This window comes from Schistocerca piceifrons, chromosome 1 (assembly GCF_021461385.2).
Source record: "Schistocerca piceifrons isolate TAMUIC-IGC-003096 chromosome 1, iqSchPice1.1, whole genome shotgun sequence".
Taxonomy (NCBI): domain Eukaryota; kingdom Metazoa; phylum Arthropoda; class Insecta; order Orthoptera; family Acrididae; genus Schistocerca; species Schistocerca piceifrons.
The window spans coordinates 185,494,657-185,521,206 of NC_060138.1; the positions used below are offsets into that span (position 1 = coordinate 185,494,657).

The following is a 26,550-nucleotide window of genomic DNA, read 5'->3' on the forward strand; positions in this document are numbered from 1 at the left end:
GTAACTTCACTGCTCACTTTTATAAAGATACTTCATCACTTTCCCGGTATTCATTTATTATTTGGGGATCTCACCACGGCGATGGTGACACCCTTCTCGGTTAAAAACCCTGTACTCCAATAATGGCCTCCACACACACACCATTCCCGCCAACCACTCTGGCGCATCTCCGCACTCGCTCTCGCAACACGTCACAATCGATTGTTCGCCCTATCGACCTGTGCCGAGTGCAAAGTTATAGTAAGGGCCTACGGACCCCTTACAAGACCATGCACAATAAATAAAAGATAAGCGAAGAAAAATTTTGTAGACAAAGTTCCATAATTTTTTGAACAGACCTCGCAGATGTGCATGCAGGCAAAGAAAAGGAAAAATGTTTAATTTTTTCGATGTGACAATTTGTGACTATTCACCGTACAATGGCTGAGACACGGAAAATAAACTGTGTGTGTATTTGTCTGACGTTCCGTAACTCTGAAAGTGAAAGCTGCGAGTCGTGACAGAGGATGCGGTAACGCACGCTAAGAGTGCACCGCCTTGCTGCTGTTATTAGCGCCGTAAGGAGAGAGTGCTAAAGCGATGCGCGAGCGTGAAGGCCGTACCTCGCGGCGTACACACTGGCCGAAGTCAGTCATCGGCATTAGCAGCTTCCCCACACCTGCTTGAGGATGCCGCCGCTGGTGCTTCCTTGGCATACTCGCAGAGTTACGCATCTTTCGAAGAGTCGCACTTGCGACCCTCGCAACTGCTTTGAGGAAAATACTGTAGTTGCCATTACATCTCTTGACCGAGCGAGATGGCGCAGTGGTTAGCACACTGGACTCGCATTCGGGAGGACGACGGTTCAATCCCGTCTCCGGCCATCCTGATTTAGGTTTTCCGTGATTTCCCTAAATCGTTTCAGGCAAATGCCGGGATGGTTCCTTTGAAAGGGCACGGCCGATTTTCTTCCCAATCCTTCCCTAACCCGAGCTTGCGCTCCGTCTCTAATGACCTCGTTGTCGACGGGACGTTAAACACTAACCACCACCACCACCACCACCACATCTCTTGATTAACAGAGCGCATTCGCAAAAAGGGAGACGTAGAACCAAGAAGATTAAGAAGCAATTAGAGACTGAAAGAGCCCTAAAACAGCTTTAATTTATTATTCTCGAGTCAGAAACACAGAAGCATATTACATGTGCCCAGTACTTTGCAACCTCCAAGGCGCTTGGAGTGGCTTGCAGATCAATCTTCGTGCAGGATGTAGGGCACAAAAGGCACTGGAGCATGTGGCTTGTGGTTTGTTCTTGTCCACAATCCAACTCCTGATCGTAATCTGTTTAAAGATTTCCACACCAGCCAGCTCTCGTTGTGTCCAGGTGGTAGTTCTTCAGCTTCTGGCGTCTGCAGGTGAGGCGTCGACTTCTTCAATAACTCCAGCCTTGGCTTCTCTGGTGAAATGGTGAGCTTCTCGGATGTTCTCAGGAAGCTCTTTCGCGATTTCAGCCGTTGCTGTGGTGGATTATGTCCGTGCAGTGGATGGGCACTATCCTGTTCCACTTTCAGTCTCTCCTTGTTGGCAGCCACTGTTCTGCGTACCCATGGTGGCGCTGTTCCAGCCAGGCAGTAGAGCTTATCAGTTGGGGTAGGTCTTAAGCAACCTGTGATCAACTTGCAGGTTTCGTTGAGAGCAATGTCTACTTGTCTGGCGGCTGATCCTTTCACACCAGAAACATCATCTTGGTCCTTTTCAGAACCACAGTTGACCACCATATCAATGAACAGCTTTAATCCTTCTTCGTGAATAACTCATCTAATTCACTCCAAGTATGAGCCCCCCAGCGGTAGGAAAGGAATTACGTTCCTCCGGGCTTTCATCCAAATCGCTTCAACTGAACAATGGAATGACTCATCTGACAAGAAAACGGCTGATGAAAGTCTCAAAAAGCTGATTTATTTGACCAATTCCATACTGCATTATACTTTAGGGTTAACTCGACGTTGAGAAAAAAAGTGTTTGTTGCTCAGAAGAGTGATATAAGAACAATATGTGGAACCCACACTACAAACTCTCCCAGACAAGTCTTTAATCATTTGGGCATACTGAAAACACCCTCAAAGCACGTTTACTCTTATATGAAGTTTGTTGTCGACAATCAATCAGAATTCGAAAACAACTGTAACATTCATAACATCCACAAGGACTGTTTTCGGTGGCACCAGGGTATAACTTGCGCACACTGATAAGGGAAGCAAGCGTGAACTATGTTACAATAAAGAAAGTCAAGAGTCAAAACTTCTAAAACGGAACATAAGGATCATGACATGTGGTACTCATGTAGAACATACAGAAGGTGCGTACGTCCGGGGATCTCTTCGATATACCCCGCTATTGCAACGGACGTTACACCACGACATAGACACAAATGGCGAACAGACACGCTAATGACCGCATGGACAGCTTATAATTTTGCGAGAAAAAAAGGAGTCCGAGGGAGATTCGAACACGGATCTCCCCCTCCGGAGTCCAACAGCTTGTCCACACAACCACGACAGCGCTGCCATTTCAGTGCGTTCGATGTCACGCATCCTGATGATGATGTTTGGTTTGTGGGGCGCTCAACTGCGCAGTCATTAGCGCCCGTACAAAGTCCTTATGTTTTATACAGTCTATCTTCTTTTCACAATCCACTCTCACAAATGATGATGATGAAATGGTGAGGAGAACACAAACACCCAGTCCCCGGGCAGAGAAAATCCTCAACCCGGCCGGGAATCGAACCCGGGACCCCGTGATCGGGAGGCAGCAACGCTAGCCCCTAGACCACGATCTGCGGACGTTACACATCTTGAGCTTAGACCTTCACTATATGTATTTTTCTTCTTTTTTCACAGTTCAGTACACGTTCTTCCTGTTTTCATGCTTGATCAGTGCACATTTTTTGACGGGCTATCCACAGGGTCATCTTACCTCTAAATCTGAGGGATATGTGACGGGGAGTTTCCCTTGTGAGAGGCTGTTGTGCTAGTGATTCATTTTGTCCCGCTCTTCGGCGATCAGATGACGCTCAGTACGATTACAGTGATATATGTTTGGTGAGAACCTTGCATTTAATAATTTATTGAGTGTGGAGTTTAAAACAAATATACATCACTGCACTTGTGCCAATACAGAACACGTTTATGTTCATTATGTTCAGACAGACTCTTAGGACAAAATGGTTCAAATGGCTCTAAGCACTAGGGGACTTAACATCTGAGGTCGAGGTGTACCAGTTGTTCCCTGAAGATATTCGAAAACAAATTGCTTTCAGTCAGTGGTTCTCGTCATTTATAGTGCTAGACGAGAAAGAATACTACGATTCGTTTTGATGTGACGAGATATGATTCCACCTCTATGGATAAGCGGAAGCACAGACGTCACGCCGGCCAGTGTGTCCGAGTAGTTCTAGGCGCTTCAGTCTGGAACCGCGCGACCGCTACGGTCGCAGGTTCGAATCCTGCCTCGGGAATGGATGTGTGTGATGTCCTTAGGTTAGTTAGGTTTAAGTAGTTCTAAATTCTAGGGGACTGATGACCTCAGATGTTAAGTCCCATAGTGCTCAGAGCCATTTGAACAGAACTCAACGCCGGCCTCTGTGGCCGAGCGGTTCTAGGCGCCTCAGTCTGGAACTGCCATGCTGCTACGGTCGCAGGTTTGAATCCTGCCTCGGGCGTGGATGTGTGTGATGTCCTTAGGTTAGTATTTAAGACGACGATGCCATTAACAGCACTTCACTTATTTGGAACGAGCAAGTATAATAGGGCTACGAGAAGCTGTATGTTCTTTCTCCAATACTGCAGAAGGGCTTGGCAGGAATGTAGCCACTGTTCATGGTGGCAAGAAGACTGGACTCTGAACGGCAGCTTTGTCCTTACCGCCAGGGAAGACCGTCGTGTTCGGCGTATGGCTGTGGCACACTGTACTGCATCTGCAGCAGCAGTTTCAGCCGTATTTGGCACCACAGTGATACAGTGAACTGTTGCAAATCGGTTACTTTAAGGACAGCTCAGAGACATGCGCCCTGCAGCTTGCATTCCACCGACCCCAAACCACCGGCAATTGCAACTTTAGTAGTTTCAAGCAAGTGCTCACTGGAGGGTGGAGTGGAAGTCTGCTGTGTTTTTTGATGAAAGCTGATTCTGCCTTCTTGCCATTGATGGCCGTGTGTTGGTTAGAACGACGCCAGGTGAGTATCTGCAACCAGCCTGTCTGCGTGCTATACACACCTATACCTGGGGTTATGAGCCGAGGCGCAATTTCGTTTGACAGCAGAAGCACTGTCGTAGTTATCTCACGCAACCTGACTGTAAATTAATACGTCAGTCAGGTGGTTCGACCTGTTTTGCTACCATTCATGAACAGAATTCCAGGGGATGTTTTCCAACAGGATAACGCTCGCCTACATACCGCTGTTGTAACCCAACACGTTCTACAGAGCATCGTCATGTTCCGTTGAACTGCTGGATCACCAGATATGTCTCCAATCGAGCACATCATCGGACATCAACTCCCGCGTCACTCACAATCAGCATTAACCATCCCTCTATTGCCCGACCATGTGGAACAGGCATTGAACTCCATCCCACAAACTGATATCCGGCACCTATACGACACAATGTATGTACGTTTGCATTCTTGCATTCAACATTTTAGCAGCTACACCGGTTAATAATATACCAACATTTCATATTTGTAATGGCTTTTCTCGCGGTTACATTAACCTGTGATCTTGAAACCTTAACCACTTAAATATGTTACCTAGAAAAATGTATTCCTGAAATATCATTACTCTACATGACACTCTTCTTGGTGTTGCGATTTCCTTTCCGTCAGGACAGCGTACAAAATTCACCCTCACACTATTCCCAAATTGCAGAAAGATGTGTAGCTGCAATACGTTAATAACCGTTACAACATGCGTTTACAAACGTTCAACCTAGTATTCAATCACGTGAATCGCGCAACAGAGGCCATTTTCAGTAACTTTTATAACTTAAGCATTTTCACGATAAGATTGCATTATTTTTCAACGCTATTTACAAGTATATTTATCACTTATTTAGGAAGAAGCATACCTACAGCGTACTACGACTAACTGAAGAGCCAAAGAAACTGGTACACCTGCCTAATATCGTGTAGGGTCCTCGCGAGCACGGAGAAGTGCCGCAACACGACGTGGCATAGACTCGACTAATGTCTAAAGTAGTACTGGAAGGAACTGACTTCATGAATCCTGCAGGACAGTCCATAAATCCATAAGAGTACGAGGGAGTCGAGGTAACTTCTGAACAGTACGTTGCAAAGCATCCTAGATATGCTCAATAATGCTCATGTCTGGGGAGTTTGGTTCCCAGTGGAAGTGTTTAAACTAAGAAGAGTGTTCCTGAAGCTACTCTGTAGCAATTCTGGACGTGTGGGGCGTCGCATTGTCCTGCTGGAATTGCCCAAGTCCGTCGGAATGCACAATAGACATGAATGGGTTCAAATGGTTCAAATGGCTCTGAGCACTATGGGACTCAACTGCTGAGGTCATTAGTCCCCTAGAACTTAGAACTAGTTAAACCTAACTAACCTAAGGACATCACAAACATCCATGCCCGAGGCAGGATTCGAACCTGCGACCGTAGCGGTCTTGCGGTTCCAGACTGCAGCGCCTTTAACCGCATGGCCACTTCGGCCGGCAGACATGAATGGGTGCAGGTGACCAGACAGGATATTTAAGTACGTGGCACCTGTCAGAGTCGTATCTAGACGTATCAGGGGTCCCATATCATCCCAACTGCATACGTCCCACACCATTACAGAGCCTCCGCCAGCTTGAACAGTTCCCCGCTGACATCAGGGTCCCTGGACTGATGAGGGTGTCTCATACCCGTACACGTCCATCCACACGATACAATTTGAAACGAGATTCGTCCGACCAGACAACATGTTTCCAGACATCAACAGACCAACGTCGGTGTTGACGAGCCCAGGCGAGGCGTAAAGCTTTGTGTCGTGCACTCATCAAGGGTAAACGAGTGGGCCTTCGGCTCCGAAAGCCCATATCGATGATGTTTCGTTGAATGGTTCGCACGCTGATACTTGTTGAACTCACTTAAATCTTGATAACGTGCCATTATAGCAGCAATAACCGAACTGCGTCAGACACTTATTGTTTTATACAGGAGTTGCCGATCGCAGCGCTGTATTCTGCCTGTCTACATATTTGTATTGGAATACGCAGGTCTATACCAGGTTCTTTGGCGCTTCAGTGTAATACCACATTACTCAAAAAGCAGCACAGAAATACTGCTGCTCCATGGAACGGCTACGCGTAAGTTGCATCTCAAATGCTCAAAGATTCAAGGAAGAATTTGCATGAAATCACTTTTCCTGGCGGGAAAAGCGTGACCAAGGTTGCTGTCATCCAGTAGCGGTGACTCAGGCCTGATTCAGCACCGTCGTTACAGGCGTGAATGAGATGTCGCCTTTAGTCTCAAACGCGCGAAATCGGATTTTCCGCTCGTTCAGGGACGCTGCTCGAGGACGAAAGTGTCTCGCAGTGTGCTGAGGGACGCTCTGCGCGGCATGCTAAGGAGTTCGTGACCTGCCTGTAACGCGGGGTTCTAGAGCGGGCTGCTTAGGGCGAACGGGCGACCGTTCTGGGACATCTTCCAGCCACCCAGAATGTAAGACTAGGAACAGTTACGTCAATATTTAACGGCCAAGATGTACCTTTAGTTGATCTATACATATACTGAAACATCTACGTCAAGAGAATTTTCTTAATTTTGGGAGCCACAGTTCATGTAGAATTGTCTAAATGATAACATGAGTTCCATTTGACTTTTCTGTGGTTGCCTTTAGGACGCAACGAAGTTGAAAAACAATTATATGGCTAAGGTATTATCATTTAGATTATTTTACATAAATATTACAGAAATAATGAAAAATGTCACGTTACTATAAGAATATATTGACATGCAAGCTGCGAACTAGAGAATACTATTTATTTATTTTTATTTTTATTTTATTGCCCATCTCCAGCGACACTCTGCATTAAAGCGTGCATAATACCTTTCACAATTATGTCTAGCAAATGTTTTGTAGCAACTAATGTAAAGGCTATTTTTTGAAGTGTCATAATTTTACTTTTCCCTTTCTATATTCGGTTTTTGTCAAATGCCAACGACACTGGAGACAACATTCGAGTAATTATTCAATAATATGTGCGTTGGTAATCAATAGACAGGGTGATTATAATTAAAGTAATACTTGCAAACCGCTGTAGAAATAACACCACTGGTCAGAATGACATCAAATTGCAACGGAATATTATCGGTGGAGGAGGAAAACGTATGGCACAAGAAAAATAATTAGCTACAAAATATAGCTGTATACGGCGCTGTACGCATCATAATTTAATAGTGGTCGACTACAAATGACAAATGAATCATACAACAATGCCTAAGGTGTACGTTTGACGTTAAACAAACTGTACTACTCAGTGTGCATGGGTGAACAGGTGTGATACTATTAGTTACGTAAGCCCATCCACCATGGCAAAGTCTTACCACACCAGATGGGAAAAATCAGTTTTTAATTGTCCTGAGGCCAAAAACCGCATAAAAGGCATCACTCGCATTGGTTTTTAATTGTCTCGGGGCCAAAACCCGCATAAAAAGCATCAATCACATCAGTTTTTAATTGTCCTGAGGCCAAAACTCGCATAAAGAGCATCAATCAAAATCAAATCGGATTATTAATTTCCGTGTGACAGGCGCAAAACATGTTCAATATGCTGTCCACCGGTTTCTGCAACAAGTTGAGATCAAGAAACAGCATGTTCCACAACTGATCGGAGTGTTCCTGGGATCACGTTCAGAATGTATTGCGCAATGTGTGTCTTCAATGCAGCTAAGTTTGCAATCGGAACACTGAACACAACATCTTTCAGGTAGCCCCACAACACGAAGTAACATGGATTAAGATCAGGTGATCGGGACGGCCAGGCTGTAGGGAAATGGCGGCTGATACTTCTAGCATTTCCGTAATGCCGCTTCAGCAGCTGCTTAACAGGATTTGCAATGTGCGGAGGTGCGCCATCTTGCATATAAATGATCCTATCCACACATCCACGCTGTTGGAGAGCTGGAATGATGCGATAGCGCTTACCAGTGACGGTACAGGTAACAGGACCGGAAGCACCTGTCTTCGAAAAAATATGGCCCTATAAAAAATGATGCCGTAAACCCGCAATGCACGATGACCGTTTCAGGATGAAGTGGTACTGGTTGATTTGCGTGTGGATTTTCCGTTGTCCATATTCGGCAATTTTATGTATTTACATATCCTGTCAGATGGAAGTGGGCTTCGCCTGTCCACAAAATCTTCCGCAGCCAGCCATGCCCACTTCAATGCGAGCAAGAAATTCTAAAACAAAGGTCTCTCTTGATGGCAACACAACAGGAAGAAACTCGTGCACATGGGTAATTTTGATGGATAGCAAAGAAGGAAGTTTCGTAGGATTTCATGCACCGTGCTCATGGTTATGTCCAATGTTCGGGCGTTTCTCCGTGCACTACACGTTTGCACACCATCACTCGTCTCCTCCTGAATTTCTGGGGCCACTGCTTCTACTGACGTTGAATCATTCGTTTCTTACCTCCACCATGTTGCACACCAAAAGAACCCGTCTTTTCGGATTTCCGAATCATTTTCTCCAGACCCACGGCAATCATCGGGCCAACGCCTTTTTTCAAATCTTTCAGTGTCCGGAACTTCTGCAGAGCAACCTGTGCACAGTCATCATTCTTGTAATACAGCTTTATAAGCAGAGCGCGATCCTGCGTTGAGACAGTCATGGCGAACGTCGCAGACGCTTACCCAGCGTGTTTATACCAACTTCCATGGGTCGTGCGCATGGTAGGTGTTTTCATTTACGTATTCTGACACATCAGCGCCATCTATGGATCAATTTTCGCACTACGTTTTTCCTTTTGCCATATGTTTTCCCCCTTCTCCGATAATAATCCGTTGCAACTTGACGACATTGTGACTAGTGATGTTATTTCTACAGCGTTTCGAAAGTTTAACTTGAATTGTAATCGACCTGTATATTATAAAAGTAACTAAACAATGTGCGTGCCGCTCAAACTCAGAAACGAGTCCCAGTAGGACAAAGGTAGTTATACAGGGTGAGTCACTAACTATTGCCACCAAGAATAACTCCGAAAGTATGATAGGAGCTAAAACGTTTGTGGGACAAAAGTTGCATGGGACATAGTGCAATAGAATCCATTGTGTATCTCTTTATTTCGATGACTCTAGACCTCAGATTACAATTAATGATAGCTTGACTTTGGCAGGGATTTGATTGTAGCAGTCAGAGAACAATCGCTTAATTACATCTCTGATTTTAATACTTGCTATAAATTTCATTACCTTCCGATGCGTCCGTCATTGGTCTACAATTTTTCCTCAAGCGTTGTACACAAAGAAATGTCAATGAGATGTTTTTAATGGCAGACTAGTGGAAATACATGCGAAGATGTCATGAGAGATACGGCTGTGGTCCACGTGGCCATCAGTAAACCAGTTTAAATCTTCCTCGGCACCAGAGCATTGCAGAAATTATCACGGGAAACTAACAACGAATAAGATAGTTCTCACACTTAGTGCATTGCGGCCGGAAAATATTCGCTCTCAGTGAATTAATGTGGTTGCCTTTCGGTTTTGCAAGCTTCCGTGTACGTGCAACATTCAATGGTCCACTAACTGGAGGAGGAATTTCGTGAACGTAAAGCGTATTTAAATAAGCGACCTAGCTACTTTGCTATTTTTATTTAAAGTTGTCAGCAGTCTGGAGATTGGTTTCGCTACTACAGTGCTTTACTAGCCAGGGTCCGATTAAAGGGGGTATGCCGTTGCCTTCCTCCGACCTTCGATCTGACTACCCAGGAAACAATAGGAGGAACTACTGTCTGACGTTGACTCCGAAGCGTTGCGAAACGTGTAATTTTTCACAGTGACAGTTGCTCGGCAGAGGTGGAAGAAGTGGGTAGTAACAGAAACAATCCCTAATACTCGTACACTGGAGTCCGAGCCCCGCATGTTTGTATTTACCTTATAAATGAGTTAACGTTTGGAATATTCGACTTTAAGCAATGTAACCGAGAAAAAGTTTATCAGAAGTAGGAAGTTATGCTTAAAGTTGTTGGAAGTCGCTAAATGCACTCATTATGAAACACTGGATAAATATGGCTTAGATACTTTGTCTGCATTTTAAGCAAAAGCAAGTTTTTCACGCATCTCAATGTTTATGACGTCATATCTCTTGAACTATGTGTCGTATAGTGATATACTTTCGGAGGTTCATTTAGTGATATGTGAAGATGCCTTCTGCAAAGTGATTGTTAAAGAAGTGATAAATTAAAACATCTTGCGTGATTTTAAATTTTTACCGCGCGCCGTTTTAAGCAACAGCAAGTTCTTCATGTATCTAAATTTTGATGACGTTATATTTCCTTAACTATGTGTCGTACAATAATATAATGTTGCAGGTACATTCAGTGATATATGTGGATACTGTCTGCAAACAGTGTTGCGACTAGAATAAATAAGGAATAAATTCAAACATGATTTATCCTGAAGCTTGACTGCGTGACAGCGAAAATGTAGTAAGCGATAAACTTTCTTCCTTTCATCATATTGTGGGGGATGTCAGCGAGAAGAAGTATCAAAAATGGTTCAAATGGCTCTGAGCACTATGGGACTTAGCATCTGAGGTCATCGGTCCACTAGAACGTAGATCTACTTAAACCTAACTAACCTAAGGACATCACACACATCCATGCCCCAGGCAAGACTCGAACCTGCGACCGTAGCGGTCACGCGGTTCCGAACCAAAGCGCCTAGAATCGCTCGGCCACAACGGCCGGCGAGAAGAAGAATTACAAAGGTTTGATATTATGTGTAAAGGTTGTTGGAAGTGCTCTCAGTTTCAAATACAGCATAAATAAAATCCGTGTATATGCGCGCCGTCAGTTATGCTGCCGCAAGACAATTACACAGTTTCTAACAGTAATACTTGTCTCATTATGTTAAACTTTGAACACAGGATTATACCTCTTAATGAGTAGATTATGACAGCATTTTAAATTTTAAATTCTATCAATAATTACGAAAAATACTGAAAATCAGTTATTCGCCTATGTTTGCCATAGATAGGCAACCTGCAACTGGAGTGGGGTTCCAGGATAGCGGTTGAGTATTAAAAATTCTTCATTGGTCCATAAAATGGGGCGTGCTCAAAAGAGGACTTTTATATGATACAAGGTGCAGATGGAGAGACTGCCAATTGACCCTGAACGTAAATAAATGTAACTTCCTGGCAGATAATCTGTAAATAAGTGTAACTTAACTGCGCTTAAATTGCCGCTGTGACCCATTACTGTTCAGGTACACTCTTAGAGATAAATCACTGAAAACAGTAACTACCGAAAAACATTAAGAAGTAACCGCCCGAAGTGAATTAAAGAGGTATGACTACATGAAACTAAATGTGGGAAAACGGGTACCAGACTGAGATTCATTGGAAGAATAACTGAATGGAAATAATTTGCTGGTCGTTGTGGCCGAGCGGTTCTAGGCGCTTCAGTCTGGAACCGCGCGACCGCTACGGTCGCAGGTTCGAATCCTGCCTAGGGCATAGATGTGTGTGATGTCCTTAGGTTAGTCAGGCTTAAGTAGCTCTAAGTTCTAGGGGACTGATGACTTCAGAAGTTAAGTCCCATAGTGCTCAGAGCCATTTGAACCATTTTTAGAAATAATTCATTAACGAAAGACATGGTCTGCTAAATATTTGATAGAGCGATTCTTGAGTATTGTTCATCAGTCTGAGATCCTTAGCACGTTTAATGGAAGAATCAGTGGATATGTAACGAAGAGCGGCGTGTTTTATCAAGGGTTCGTTTAGTAAGCGAGGGAGCGTTACGGTGTTTGCCAACAAACTCCAGTGGTGTGGAGTTGTGTACCACGGAGAGGTGAATTCCGATAGCGTACGTTAAAGCCGGCCGCTGTGGCGGAGCGGTTCTAGGCACTTCAGTCCGGAACCGCGCTGCTGCTACGGTCACAGGTTCGAATCCTGCCTCGGGCACGGATGTGTGTGATGTCCGAAGGTTAGTTAGGTTTAAGTAGTTCTAAGTGTAGGGGACTGATGACCTCAGATGTTAAGTCCCATAGCGTTTGGAGCCATTTGAACGTACGTCGAAGAAGAATTGGGCAGCATATTACTTCCTCCCACATAGATCTCACGAAATCGCCACAACGAGAAAATCAGAGAAACTGGAGCTCATAGGGAGGTTTATCGACAACTGTTCTTCCCACGCGTTATCCCCGAACGGAACAGGAAAGTGGGGGACATATAGCGTTACCAGAAGTTCTCTCCGATACACTCCGTAAGGTGGCTTGTGGAGTATATATGAAGGTGAAGAGGAGGCCTTTCTACAAGTTATTTTACGCAGTTGTTCATTTCTGTATGGACCAACGATCTGAAAATGGAGTAGCTGCACGCCGTGTTTGAAATACTAAAAGTTACGGAAGCCTAGATTATTACGCCAGGAAGACTATACAAAACGACGTGGATGGTGCTATAAGTACTGACCTCGTATGAGAAAGATGTCCATGGTGGCTCTTAATCACTCTAATTCAGTTTTTAAAGCCATGAATGAAGTAGGACTTGAACCGTAGCAATAAAAAGGAAGACCGAATAGAAGATTCGGATCTGTGTTGATTTTCCAGGAAGCAGACAAGTGTGACAGCGACAGGCGCGACAGGGGAGGCTGGTGCAAGGCAGATGTATGTAAATGAAGACGAGCCGAGTGTCGAAACAGCCGGGTGAAAGTCGTGTGGGCGAGGGCGCGGGTCGTAACTGCTGATTTCTCCCGTACGGCCGTCTCTTGACCTGTCCTTGACGTTAAGCCGACACGGAACCCGTTATGGAAGACTCTGGACGCGTCCAGGAGCTGACCGCCAAAGCCCGCACGTGCTTCCACCACTCCGTGGGCCCTAAAGGCGCGAGGTCCCAGGCAGGTCACCAGTAACTCGGACAAAATTTCGGCGGCTTACGGGCTGAAATGGTAAACGTTGCTTTAAGCGCCACGCTTAAAGTGCACATTACATACCTTCGTCACTTTTATACAAATATATTGCAATTAAAATTATTTGGCATCTGACGTTTAAGGGTGAGAATAGTGACGTTGTCTGCAGCCAACCACAACAGCGATGTGGTCTCCGGTGAAATACGAAATCACTTTAGAATTTCTATTTCCTACAATTATCCCGTAATAAATTTGTAATTCGTGCATGATATAGACTTCTATAACGTCGCTAAGCGTATAAAAATTGCTTTTAATTGTAATTAGAAGCAGAGTTAATTTAACATTTTTGAAGCAGGTGAAATTTTCCCATACGATGATCACACATCTCTGTTGCATCTGTTACTGATTTTGACTCAGGTAAAGATTTAGATGTAGAAATTATGTCTAAATACTGCCACCAGTGTGCAGCAAAAAAGTTCAACAATGAAGACAGTGGGAAACTGTGGCAAGGGAAGCATACAGTAGCGTGCTCTAAAAATTATAGTTGCTCAAGTGGGGGCATGGAGGCTGCTGGAGGATGTTCATCCAGATCTGAGGACCAATACGGTGTTAGATACACTAAATACCTTAGTGAGGGGGACTCCTCTTGGTTCAAAGCTGTAACAGATACAAAACCGTACAATACAACAATAGAAAAGTTGGAATGTGTTGGACACATCCAAAAGAGGCTTGGTAGTAGGCTTCGTCGCTTACTGAAAGAGAAGAAAGGTGAAGTACTTCAGGATGGAAAACCACTAGAAGGAAAAGGCAGACTTACTCTGAAAGAAACTGAATCTCTTCAGTTATTTTATGGGATAGCTATCAGGAAAAACACACACACAGAGGCAATGACGTGTGCTATGCGGGCAATTTTTTCCCACCAACTGTCCTTTGACCAAACACTAATGAACACTCTGTGTCCGAAAAACGATTGGTGTAATTTCAACAAGCGAAATGAGACGTATTCACATAAACACTGATTACCAGAACCTGTTATGAATACAATTGTCCACATTCAGGTTTCCTGCAAACCCTGATTTATTGAGGAAGTGTCTTCACGGAAAGACACAAAATGCAAATGAAAGCCTCAGTAATTTAATTTGGATTAGATGCTCAAAAAGGACATTCTGTGGGCCTGAAGTACTCAGAATAGGTGCCTATGATGCAGTTTTATGTTACAATAACGGAAATAATGGCAGAATTGAAGTGCTGAAGAGAGATGGTATAGATCCTGATGTGTTTACAACAGGAGTATTTTACACCATCGACGAGACTAGAGTCAAGAAAGCTAACAGATCGGCGTCTTACCTGCAAATACAGGCCAGGCAGATTCGAGGAGGAGAGAAGAGAAACCTGGAAGATGTGGAGTATCATATGGAAGATTTTAAAACTGAGGTAAGCTTATTACATGTAGAAGTATGAGAAGAAAATCTTTGAATCTCATTTTCCCTGTTTCACGTATTTTACGTTATTGATAGCATTTTCTCAGTGTATATGCGCTAATCCTATGAAATTTTCAGGAATTGTTCGCAACGTGTAGCTTTATCCCTGGAAATAAAAGATACGAGATCCTGCAATTACATTCTGTTTTTTAGATGATTGTACGTAGAAAGAAAAGTTGATTTTGGATGTGCAAAATTAAAGACTGTGTTAATGCTACAATTTTTACCACAAAATAATAACTGTAGTTCAGAGATCTTACAACCTTCTGAGGACACTACAATAAAATTTTCAGATTAATTGCATAATTAGAATTTGAGTTATGGCTTTTTTATAAAAAAGACAATAAAATAATTAAAAATTCAGATTTCTGGCAAAATTTTAATTCTGCATGTTTTATTATATTATTCCTTAAAACGCAGCTCTTTTGCTTTACTCATGCAATATTTTAGATTTGTACATTATTCAATCTACACTCCTGGAAATGGAAAAAGGAACACATTGACACCGGTGTGTCAGACCCACCATACTTGCTCCGGACACTGCGAGAGGGCTGTACAAGCAATGATCACACGCACGGCACAGCGGACACACCAGGAACCGCGGTGTTGGCCGTCGAATGGCGCTAGCTGCGCAGCATTTGTGCACCGCCGCCATCAGTTCAAAATGGTTCAAATGGCTCTGAGCACTATGGGACTTAACTTCTGAGGTCATCAGTCCCCTAGAACTTAGAACTACTTAAACCTAACTGACCTAAGGACATCACACACATCCATGCCCGAGGCAGGATTCGAACCTGCGACCGTAGCAGTCGCGCGGTTCCGGACTGAGCGCCTCAACCGCGAGACCACCGCGGCCGGCGCCGCCGTCAGTGTCAGCCAGTTTGCCGTGGCATACGGAGCTCCATCGCAGTCTTTAACACTGGTAGCATGCCGCGACAGCGTGTACGTGAACCGTATGTGCAGTTGACGGACTTTGAGCGAGGGCGTATAGTGGGCATGCGGGAGGCCGGGTGGACGTACCGCCGAATTGCTCAACACGTGGGGCGTGAGGTCTCCACAGTACATCGATGTTGTCGCCAGTGGTCGGCGGAAGGTGCACGTGCCCGTCGACCTGGGACCGGACCGCAGCGACGCACGGATGCACGCCAAGACCGTAGGATCCTACGCAGTGCCGTAGGGGACCGCACCGCCACTTCCCAGCAAATTAGGGACACTGTTGCTCCTGGGGTATCGGCGAGGACCATTCGCAACCGTCTCCATGAAGCTGGGCTACGGTCCCGCACACCGTTAGGCCGTCTTCCGCTCACGCCCCAACATCGTACAGCCCGCCTCCAGTGGTGTCGCGACAGGCGTGAATGGAGGGACAAATGGAGACGTGTCGTCTTCAGCGATGAGAGTCGCTTCTGCCTTGGTGCCAATGATGGTCGTATGCGTGTTTGGCGCCGTGCAGGTGAGCGCCACAATCAGGACTGCATACGACCGAGGCACACAGGGCCAACACCCGGCATCATGGTGTGGGGAGCGATCTCCTACACTGGCCGTACACCACTGGTGATCGTCGAGGGGACACTGAATAGTGCACGGTACATCCAAACCGTCATCGAACCCATCGTTCTACCATTCCTAGACCGGCAAGGGAACTTGCTGTTCCAACAGGACAATGCACGTCCGCATGTATCCCGTGCCACCCAACGTGCTCTAGAAGGTGTAAGTCAACTACCCTGGCCAGCAAGATCTCCGGATCTGTCCCCCATTGAGCATGTTTGGGACTGGATGAAGCGTCGTCTCACGCGGTCTGCACGTCCAGCACGAACGCTGGTCCAGCTGAGGCGCCAGGTGGAAATGGCATGGCAAGCCGTTCCACAGGACTACATCCAGCATCTCTACGATCGTCTCCATGGGAGAATAGCAGCCTGCATTGCTGCGAAAGGTGGATATACACTGTACTAGTGCCGACATTGTGCATGCTCTGTTGCCTGTGTCTATGTGCCTGTGGTTCTGTCAGTGTGATCATGTGATGTATCTGACCCCAGGAATGTGTCAATAAAGTTTCCCCTTCCTGGGACAATGAATTCACGGTGTTCTTATTTCAATTTCCAGGAGTGTATATATTGAGCAAGCAGTAAAGGAAACAAGAAATATTCGGCGTAGGTATTAAAGTCCTTGGAGAAGAAATAAAAACGTTGAGGTTCGCCGATGACATTATAATTCTGTCAGAGACAGCAAAGGACTTGGAAGAGCGGTTGAACGGAATGGACAGTGTCTTGAAAGGAGGATATAAGATGAACATCAACAAAAGCAAAACGAGGATAATGAAATGTAGTCGAATTAAGTCGGGTGATGCTGAAGGAATTAGATTAGGAAATGAGACACTTAAAGTAGTAAAGGAGTTTTGCTATTTGGGGAGCAAAATAACTGATGATGGTCGAAGTAGAGAGGATATAAAATGTGGACTGGCAATGGCAAGGAATGCGTTTCTGAAGAAGAGAAATTTGTTAACATCGAGTATAGATTTAAGTGTCAGGAAGTCGTTTCTGAAAGTATTTGTATGGAGTGTAGCCATGTATGGAAGTGAAACATGGACGATAAATAGTTTGAACAAGAAGAGAATAGAAGCTTTCGAAATGTGGTGCTACAGAAGAATGCTGAAGATTAGATGGGTAGATCACATAACTAATGAGAAGGTTTTGAACAGAATTGGGGAGAAGAGGAGTTTGTGGCACAACTTGACAAGAAGGAGGGACCGGTTGGTAGGATATGTTCTGAGGCATCAAGGGATCATAAATTTAGCATTGGAGGGCAGCGTGGAGGGTAAAAATCGTAGAGGGAGACCAAGAATGAATACACTAAGCAGATTCAAAAGGATGTAGGTAGCAGTAGGTACTGGGAGATGAAGAAGCTTGCACAGGATAGAGTAGCATGGAGAGCTGCATCAAACCAGTCTCAGGACTGAAGACAACAACAACAACATTAATAAATATGGCTGTAATGATTTTTTAAGTAAATGTTTACATTTTCCGTTACATCCCGCCTTAAGTATTACTCATCAGTCTAAAACGCTTGCCATTTTGGATTAACTGAAGAACTAGATAAGATCCAACGAAAAGCAAAGCGCTTCATCACACGATCGCTTAGTCCGCGCCAGAGCGATACGGAGATGATCAACAAACCGCAGTGGCGGACGCTGCAAGACAGACGCTGTGCATCACAAAACGGTTTACTACCGGAATTACAAGAGAGTTCTTTCCGGGATCAATCGGGAAACATAATACTTCTTCGCACAAAGGCTTCGTAAAATGACCACAACGAGAAAAGCCACAGAAACTCGGAGGTTTATCGACAACCATTCTTCGCACGTGCCGTTTGCGAATGAAACAGGAAAGGAGGGCAAAGTAATTGGTACTGGAAGAACCCTCAGCCGCACATCATAAGGTGGTTTGTGGAGTACAGACGTAAATGTGTGGTCAGCTTTTGGTCGTCAGGTACCCCTTCAGTTTCAAAAACCCATACGTCTTGTCTAAGGTGAGGCGAGAATATTCTACTGAGCCACACTTAGTCAAGTTTAAGAAATCAATCGTGATATGGCGGTTTGGGTGCTTGAGTCTGATAGTGAATAGAAGTGCTTGGCTTTTGTTGTGGTTTATTTCACCTTCCTGGAAGATTTTGTCCACATGTCTTTGGAGGTCCCTGACTATATACACTACTGGCCATTAAATTTGCTACACCAAGAAAAAATGCAGATGATAAACGGGTATTCATTGGACATATGTATTATACTAGAACTGACATATGATTACATTTTCACGCAATTTGGGCGCCTAGACCCTGAGAAATCAGTACCCAGAACAACCACCTCTGGCCGTAATAACGGCCTTGATACGCCTGGGCATTGAGCCAAACCGAGCTTGGATGGCGTGTACAGGTACAGCTGCCCATGCAGCTTCAACATGATACTACAGTTCATCAAGAGTAGTGACTGGCGTATTGTGACGAGGCAGTTGCTCCGCCACCATTGACCAGACGTTTTCAGTTGGTGAGAGATCTGGACAATGTACTGGTCTGGGCAGCAGTCGAACATTTTCTGTATCCAGAAACGCTCGTACAGGACCTGCAACATGCGGTCGTACATTATCCTGTAGGGTTTTGCAGGGATCGAATGAAGGGTAGAGCCACAGGTCGTAACACATCTGAAATGTAACGTCCACTGTTCAAAGTGCCGTCAATGCGAACAAGAGGTGACCGAGACGTGTAACCAATGGCACTCAAATATCATCACGCCGGGTGATACGCCAGTATGGCGATGACGAATACACGCTTCCAACGTGCGTTCACCGCGATGTCGCCAAACACGGATGCGACCATCATGATGCTGTAAACAGAACCTGGATTCATCCGATAAAATGACGTTTTGCCATTCGTAGACCCAGGTTCGTCGTTGAGTACACCATCGCAGGCGCTCCTATCTGTGATGCAGCGTCAGGGGTAACCGCAGCCATGGTCTCCGAGTTGATAGTCCTGGCTGCTGCCAACGTCGTCGAACTGTTCGTGCAGATGGTCGTTGTCTTGGAAACGTCCCCATCTGTTGACTCAGGGATCGAGACGTTGCTGCACGACCCTTTACAGCCATGCGGATAAGATGTCAGTCATCTCGACTGCTAGTGATACGAGGCCGTTGGGATCTAGCACGGAGTTCCGTATTACCCTTCTGAACCCACCTTTTCCATATTCTGCTAACAGTCATTGGATCTCGACCAACGCGAGCAGCGATGTCGCGATACGATAACCCGCAATCGCCATAGGCTATAACCCGATCTTTATCAAAGTCGAAAACGTGATGGTACGCATTTCTCCTCCTTACACGAGGAATCAGAACAACGTTTCACCAGGCAACGCCGGTCAACTGCTGTTTGTGTATGCGAAATCGGTTGGAAACTTTCCTCATGACAGCATGTTGTAGGTGTCGCCACCGGCGCCAACCTTGTGTGAATGCTCTGAAAAGCTAATCATTTGCATATCACAGCATCTTCTTCTTGTCGGTTACATTTCGCGTCTGTAGCACGTCATCTTCGTGGTGTAGCAATTTTAATGGCCAGTAGTGTAATTTGTGTTGCGGTAGTGCTTGAAAAAAGCAACATCATTGGCATACAGACAAATTTCGCACCTTGCTTTTCTTGGGTATGTCGTTGTGTATAGAGTAGAGCGCAAGTCGTAGCACAGAACCCTGAGGCACTCCGCGACTCGGAGCCTATGTTACGGGAAAGATTTCATGCCCACAGGCGAAAGCGCTGAATCCGATAATTTCAAGAAGCCAGAGTTACAACAAGTGAACTAGTGTTACTAGCAACTTCCAGAAAAGGGGTACCAAATTATCGCCTGACACTTGACCACTGAAAAAATGGGATTGGTTCTGTATAATGGTAATAGCGATAGCCTTTTTGTTAAAATTGAATCATTTATATGGCATTAATGTTTCGTAAATTCCTATAATTTTACGTTGAAAGTGTGATGTAATATTCTTTAATCTTCGCCACGTGCTGTTGAAGTTCAATGAACAAGATTTCAAGTAAGTATCACATTTTAGCTGCCCTTAGTTTATATAAATACGTTCACAAAATCACGCCCTTCCCAGTGAAAGCTGTCAAATGTGACCCGATCATATTTTCTAATACTGCAAATTACATCTGTCTTTTTAAACCGTGTCCATAGTTATTAGGATCGAATTTATAATTTTGTATTAAAAGTCGAAAATTTCAAGCCGATTTTCGTACTCATTGTAACGTTAACTTTACCAGAAGCCGAGGACAACAAGAGAAACGTAATACTGATTTCGTATAGGAATGCTTAAACTTCGCAGCGAATGTCTAAGGTTCCAGAAGTAGCACATCATAGCTCTGAAGCCAGAGGTAATGTCGGGAATTCGTATCTCAGGGATATTTAACTCCGCGCCTGCCCCTTATGCTACTTGCAAACTTCATTCCTGAAGATTCTCTCACGTCCTAGTCGTTTTATTTGCAGCACACAATAGCTTGCTGACACTGATGAGACAGGGAGAAAGATGGTCGGCACATCCTATGCGCTAAGCTATAGTCTATTTAGTAACATGCTCTTACGAACCATTGAAAAGGGGATTTCATCGCGAGCGAAAGTTTATGTTTCATGTCCATGGTTTATGCTAGGAGCTCTGTAATAGATGAACGCTTGATAACTAATTTTAAGCTTCACTAGAAGGAAGAAGGAAGGTTGTGGTTTAACATCCTGTCAACACCAGCGTTATTGGAGACAGGACACGTATTCCTATTGACACGAAGAAACGATGCCTGGAATGATTAGGAAAACTGTGGAAAATCTTAATCGGGCTGGACGAACGGGTATTGAACAAAACGCACTCCCCAACGAGCGAGGTGATGCAGTGATAAGGCGCTGGATTCGTGGTCCGAAGTATCGGTGGCTCAAACACCCATCCTACCATCCAGATTTTTCTGTGAGTTCCCTAAGTCTTTTAAGGCAAAATGTGGAGATGGTAGATGTGAATGGACACGACTGACTTCGTTTCCATCCTTACTCAAATAGACTTGTGCTTCATTTCTAATTACTTCACCATCCACGGAACTTTAAAACCTTTATCCTCCTTCCATCCTTACTAGCTTTCCAAATACGTGTCCATCTTCTTGACCAGTATATACCACCATCGACAAGTGAAACTGCCGTCGATAAATGACACTACTACTTACGGTACGGAATGAAAGACAACCACTTAGGTACACTGACCAGTCAAGATATGGACTTTGGATGGCTTTTCGCGTTAGTTTTGCCCAGTGTTGTACGTTTATTCTTCTACATGTAATTTAAATAATATGGCAAGAGAGTCCAACTAAGTTGACATATTATTCCCGTCGTGTTTAAGACAATGGCTTGCAGCATAGCCAAAATCACGGGTCGTCTAAATAATTTCGAGAAGAATGAAATTGGCAATACGACTGAAATGACTGAAACATTTCCTTTTAGCAGCAAACACTTTGACTAGGAACTAAAATAAATCACATACCGATCAGGGTGGCGCGTTTGTTAACCCAATGGACTAGAATTAGGAGCTTTGGAGGATTCCGATTCTCATATGTCTCCCTGAATTCCTCGAGGCAAATGGTTGAAAGAACGCTGGAACTACACCACTGATTCCCTCCAGTGATCCTCATATTGTCGACGACGAAACTGTAAAGTCTACTTCGAATTATTCTTTCTGACTCGCATGCACTTGCCCCCCGCGCAGGAGGAAAAGCGAAGTTTGGCGCCCCGCGGGTACTGAGGTCATTGCAGGCGGAGCTCACAGTGATGACGACTCAGAGGCAGGAAACCGACAAGGAAGCATACCGTCATCCACCCGAAGCGACTTTGGGAGCCACAGAAAACGCAAATCTGAATGAACAGACAAGGATTTGAGCCCTGTTTCTCCCAGCATCCCATTCACCATGCCCATCACTGTTAGGGTGCAAATGAGTACGATAACGTGCCCTAGGCGGTCAAGTTAGTATCACCATGTGTGTGGAATCTATGAGAATCAGTCAGTGACAAGTAGAACCATACACATTTTGGTGGAAAGTGGGAACTATAGTACAAAATGCTCTATTGTTCAACAGATTTTCTTCGTTGAAATCCACGTTAGTGGATCTGCTGGCGTCGTATTGAATAGTGCTTCAAGTTATGGTTCAAATGGCTCTAAGCGCTATGGGACTTAACATCTGAGGTCATCAGTCCCCTAGACTAAGAACTGCTTAAACCTAACTAACCTAAGGACATCACACACATCCATGCCCGAGGCAGGATTCGAACCTGTGACCGTAGCAGCCACGTGGTTCTGGACTGCACCGCCTAGAACCACTCGGCCACAGCAGCCGACACTGAAAGTTATGAGCACGTTGAGAGTAGCGAAGACAGATGAAGCAAGAGCAAGCTTCCAGTGTCCTGACTTTATGTCCTCCAACTCGGACCAACAAGCTTAAAATTTCCTGAATCGATAGGACATACCTAAACCACACAAACAAAAAAGAATTACAGCCACGATCTCAGCTTTATGCTTTTGGAAGTTTTGGGCTTAAATTTCCTGCATTTCAAATGTGTGCCAGACCCGAGCTTACACCTGGACTGTTTACTTTTAGTGAGCAATGCTCTTGCCTTCTGAACCCTTCCATCAGGCCTCACGGCCTGCTTTGAAATTTGCACCAGCTTATATCTCTCCCTGATCCACCAAGTCAGGCAGAAACTCTTATGCTTACATTATTGGGCTGGCAGTCCCCGGAGAAAATACATGGCAGAGGATAAAGCCCAGTCTAGAGACTGTTTTCAAAATGAATCTTTTACACTCTAACGGAATGTACGCTGTAATATAACTATCTTCCGGGTTCAGATGGTGGCACACACCACTTATTACATACGAAAGTATGTGTTTTACTATCAAAACGTCACACTTCTCTCCACGAGGTATCTGAACACGTCTGTAGACCACACTAGACACTGACATAACGCAGACCTCTGGGGTCATGTCCACAGATATTTAAAAAATGGATCAATCATGTGTATTATTTGCATTGACATTACCCCACAGAATTTTTACAGATTTCTTACATCGGATGAGAAAGACTGTGTACTAAAGAAAACAAGTCACACTATTAAGGCTTTTTTTAAATTTCCTATGGAAAAAATATTATCCGAAAAACGGATGGCACGTCCTTTACATAGAACTATTTTTAAAACGCGCAGCAGATGGCATGAAATGCCACATGGACGTAGGAACACTACGTACACATCAGAGATCGAGAAGTTTACTGCTGCTGCCGACAAATGCTTGACTGAAGCATACGGTACTCCTATCAGCTAGGGCAGGGGCGGGCAATAGCTTTGGCTCGGGGACAACTCTGTGAAAGGAGAGCTTGGCTGACGGCTGCACCTTTTAAAATAATTGCAAGCATTAGTTAACCTCGTATTTCAGAAAAGATATAAATTGTACATAAAAATTCTGACTGTCCCGGCGTATCGCACAAAAACGATTAGCGGGCCGTTGTTTACCACACCTGAGCTAAGCTGTTCGTGTAAGAGCTCTGGGTTTTCGGGCGTGTGTTTGATTTCTTTTAGCTCTCGAAAACAGAGCTCTCTTGTAGTTCTAGACTCTTCCCATCCCTGTCTGAGAGGAACAGAATAGATTACGAAAACTATGCACTCGGCCTAGTCGGCTACCAAAAAATGTGGGGAAGGGAACAGTATAATGGCTAAACGAATTCTTTATTCCTGGTCATTGACGATAGATCCAATCAGAGTAACAAATTGGAACCAAATACTGCGTGGGAAGAAAATATGCGAGTAACAAAACGTACTAATGGCCCCACATATGAACAATTAATTGATGCCAGTCGGTCGCTCTCTTGGACGCCACCACATACGAACGATTTACCAATTAACTTCAACTATTAGTATTATTTTGAACGACTATGTGCCGTGAAGTCCTGCCGTGGTAAACGTACTGCTATGTTCAGCAGCGGTGATAGCTAATCACATTATGTCACTGATTAAGAAACTGGAGTTGAGATACATTAAAGTTATGTTGGAACGCTTTTCTTTGGGACAGTACGCATTTTTACAGAAAACGTATTTTTCTTTAACGACAATCCGTTGAGTACATCCTTCCAGTTTGTCTTGAGTTTCTCAGTTTCTTCTCAATTTATTAGTCTTACAACTTAACAACGAGTATTTAAGCTATGATGGCTGACACGTGGAGGACCCGGGTTCGATTCCCGGTGCTGCCAAGAGTTTTCCTTGTTCGATGGACTGTTAGGGGTGCACTCAGCCTCGTGATGCCAATTGAGGAGCTACTTGACGGAACATTGGCGGCTTCACGGCCTGAAAGGTCGACAAAACGGCCGGGAGAGCGATGTGCTCACCACATGCCCTACCATACCGCATCCCCATGATACCGCAAGTCAGAGGATGACACGGCGGCCGGTAGGCATCCCTTGGGCCTCCACGGTCTGTGAAGGAGCTCATAGACAAAGAAGCTGGCTGGCTTCGGTTCATTCATACAACACTGGGAAATCAATCTAGAAAGGAGACTGGTTACAAAACACACGTGTTACCCATCCTAGAACATTGCTCAAGTGACTGGAACCCATACGAAATAAGACTGATAGAGGATGTTGAAGCTGTACGCGGAAGGATAGCACGAATGGCCACAGGTTTGTTTCACCCATGGGAAGACGTCATGAAGATACTGAAATGGCAGTCGCAAACTACCCCGCAAAAGCCTACTTAACAAGTTTTAAGAACCAGTTTCAAATGACGAATGTGGAAATATAAAGTTCCTACGGATCGCGAAAACTATAGTTAGACGCACTAACAGCGCGCGCCAAGGAGTTTAAACGATCATTCTTCCCGGGTTTCGTGTGTGAATGCATCGGGAAGATGACCTTACAAGTGATACATCGAAAGTACGCTTTTTCATCCGTTTCTAGTGGTTTTCAGAATGTAGATGTATATATATTTGTATCCCTTCTTAACGTTACGACTCCTTCTTTGACTTTCACTCTTGAGAGTTGTCGTGTCCCCTGAATAGCTCTACAAGCTCTAACGTAAAGTCCTTACTGCATGAGGCCATAGATAAACTTAACACACGTACGCAACCTCACTTAATAGACAAACGGGTCGCTGCAAGCTAGCTATATAGCCAGACAGACGATACGTCGCCTGAGATTCATCGATCTGCAATCTGCACACACACGAGTGCGATTTACGGACAGATTGCTGCGATCCGTTGCTCATATGAGGGGAGGGGCTTTCAATAGGGTGACCAACATTTGATCATGGTTTTAGGCAGATGACAAACATCTGGCCATGATTTCAAGGGACCTTAAGGGAGATTCAGTTGCAATAAATGACAACTGTACAATTACATCGCATTTTTATCTGAATGGGTAAAAAAAACGGGCATGATTGGTTTTTACATATCAGTTTTCACTGCGCGAGCACATTATGTGATGAAAACTGATTCATTTTAGACGCAAATGAAAACGTACGTGAGAAATAAATAATGTAACGAGTGAACGTCTCTATAATCCACTTTAGCGACTCCTTGTTACTTCCTTGTGTTATTTATACCGCAGCTGCAGATCGGTACGATGTGAGCGCATCCGTGAGTCGCCAGTACTGGCCGAAAAGCAAGTAAATATCCCCCCTACCATGGCTCTTCTAGACGCGTAGGCTATGTCAGTTTTCCTCCGCTCCTAGCATTCCCTTAAGCCAAACCGTATTTTTTCCGTAGAAACACGAACAGGAAGATGACTAAACGTCGACAATCGTATCGATTATCATACGAAAAACTTTTCGAGATCTCTCGGTCAGGGAATTTCAACTATCGATAGGCCTAGTAATTCACGGGATTCATATTTATAATAGTGAACACTGGCGAAATATATGTAAGGATCAAGCGGTCAGTAACGGAGCCGGGAGAATTAAAAAAAAAGTAGTGTAATATACGATAGCTGGTCGCGCTAGCCTTTAGGGAGTACGGAATAGTGCTTGTGCTCTAAGCGTCGCAGAATGGCCGTTAGTCGCAGCAGCGCTACTGCAGGGGGCCGTGACATCTTACCCTGGGCGGCGAGCGCCACGGCTACGATCGCGACCGTCCGCCTGAACATCTCGCCGGCGACTGTCACCCGTCTTTCCCGCGCGCGCCGGCGGTTACTTAACGCAGCTTCCCCCAGGGGCGCTGGCTGCGTTATCCAACCGCGGCCGGGAAGGCTAACAGGTACCGCACGTGCGTTTCTCTTCTCATCCCGTGATTCATGGACGTCTCCGCACTCCACGTGTTTTATTTTCTTCCCGCAACCTCAGCTCGTGGAACCGTCTGGTGACCACAGGGCTCCTTCAGACAGTAGAGGGGCTTTCTTTATGACTACGCCTACAAGTCAGCTCCTAC

General features: G+C 44.8%; 1 protein-coding gene across 1 annotated transcript in view; it reads right to left on the minus strand.

Annotated features, from left to right (window-relative positions):
* LOC124802762 (protein obstructor-E-like) overlaps positions 1–26,339 on the minus strand; it is an 88,043-nt gene extending 61,704 nt beyond the window's left edge. The window contains exon 1 of the mRNA XM_047263757.1: positions 26,221–26,339. Coding sequence (XP_047119713.1) covers positions 26,221–26,269 — 49 coding nt within the window. The 5' untranslated portion in view covers positions 26,270–26,339. The remainder of the gene's footprint in view (positions 1–26,220) is intronic.
* Between the last annotated feature and the right edge of the window lie 211 nt (positions 26,340–26,550).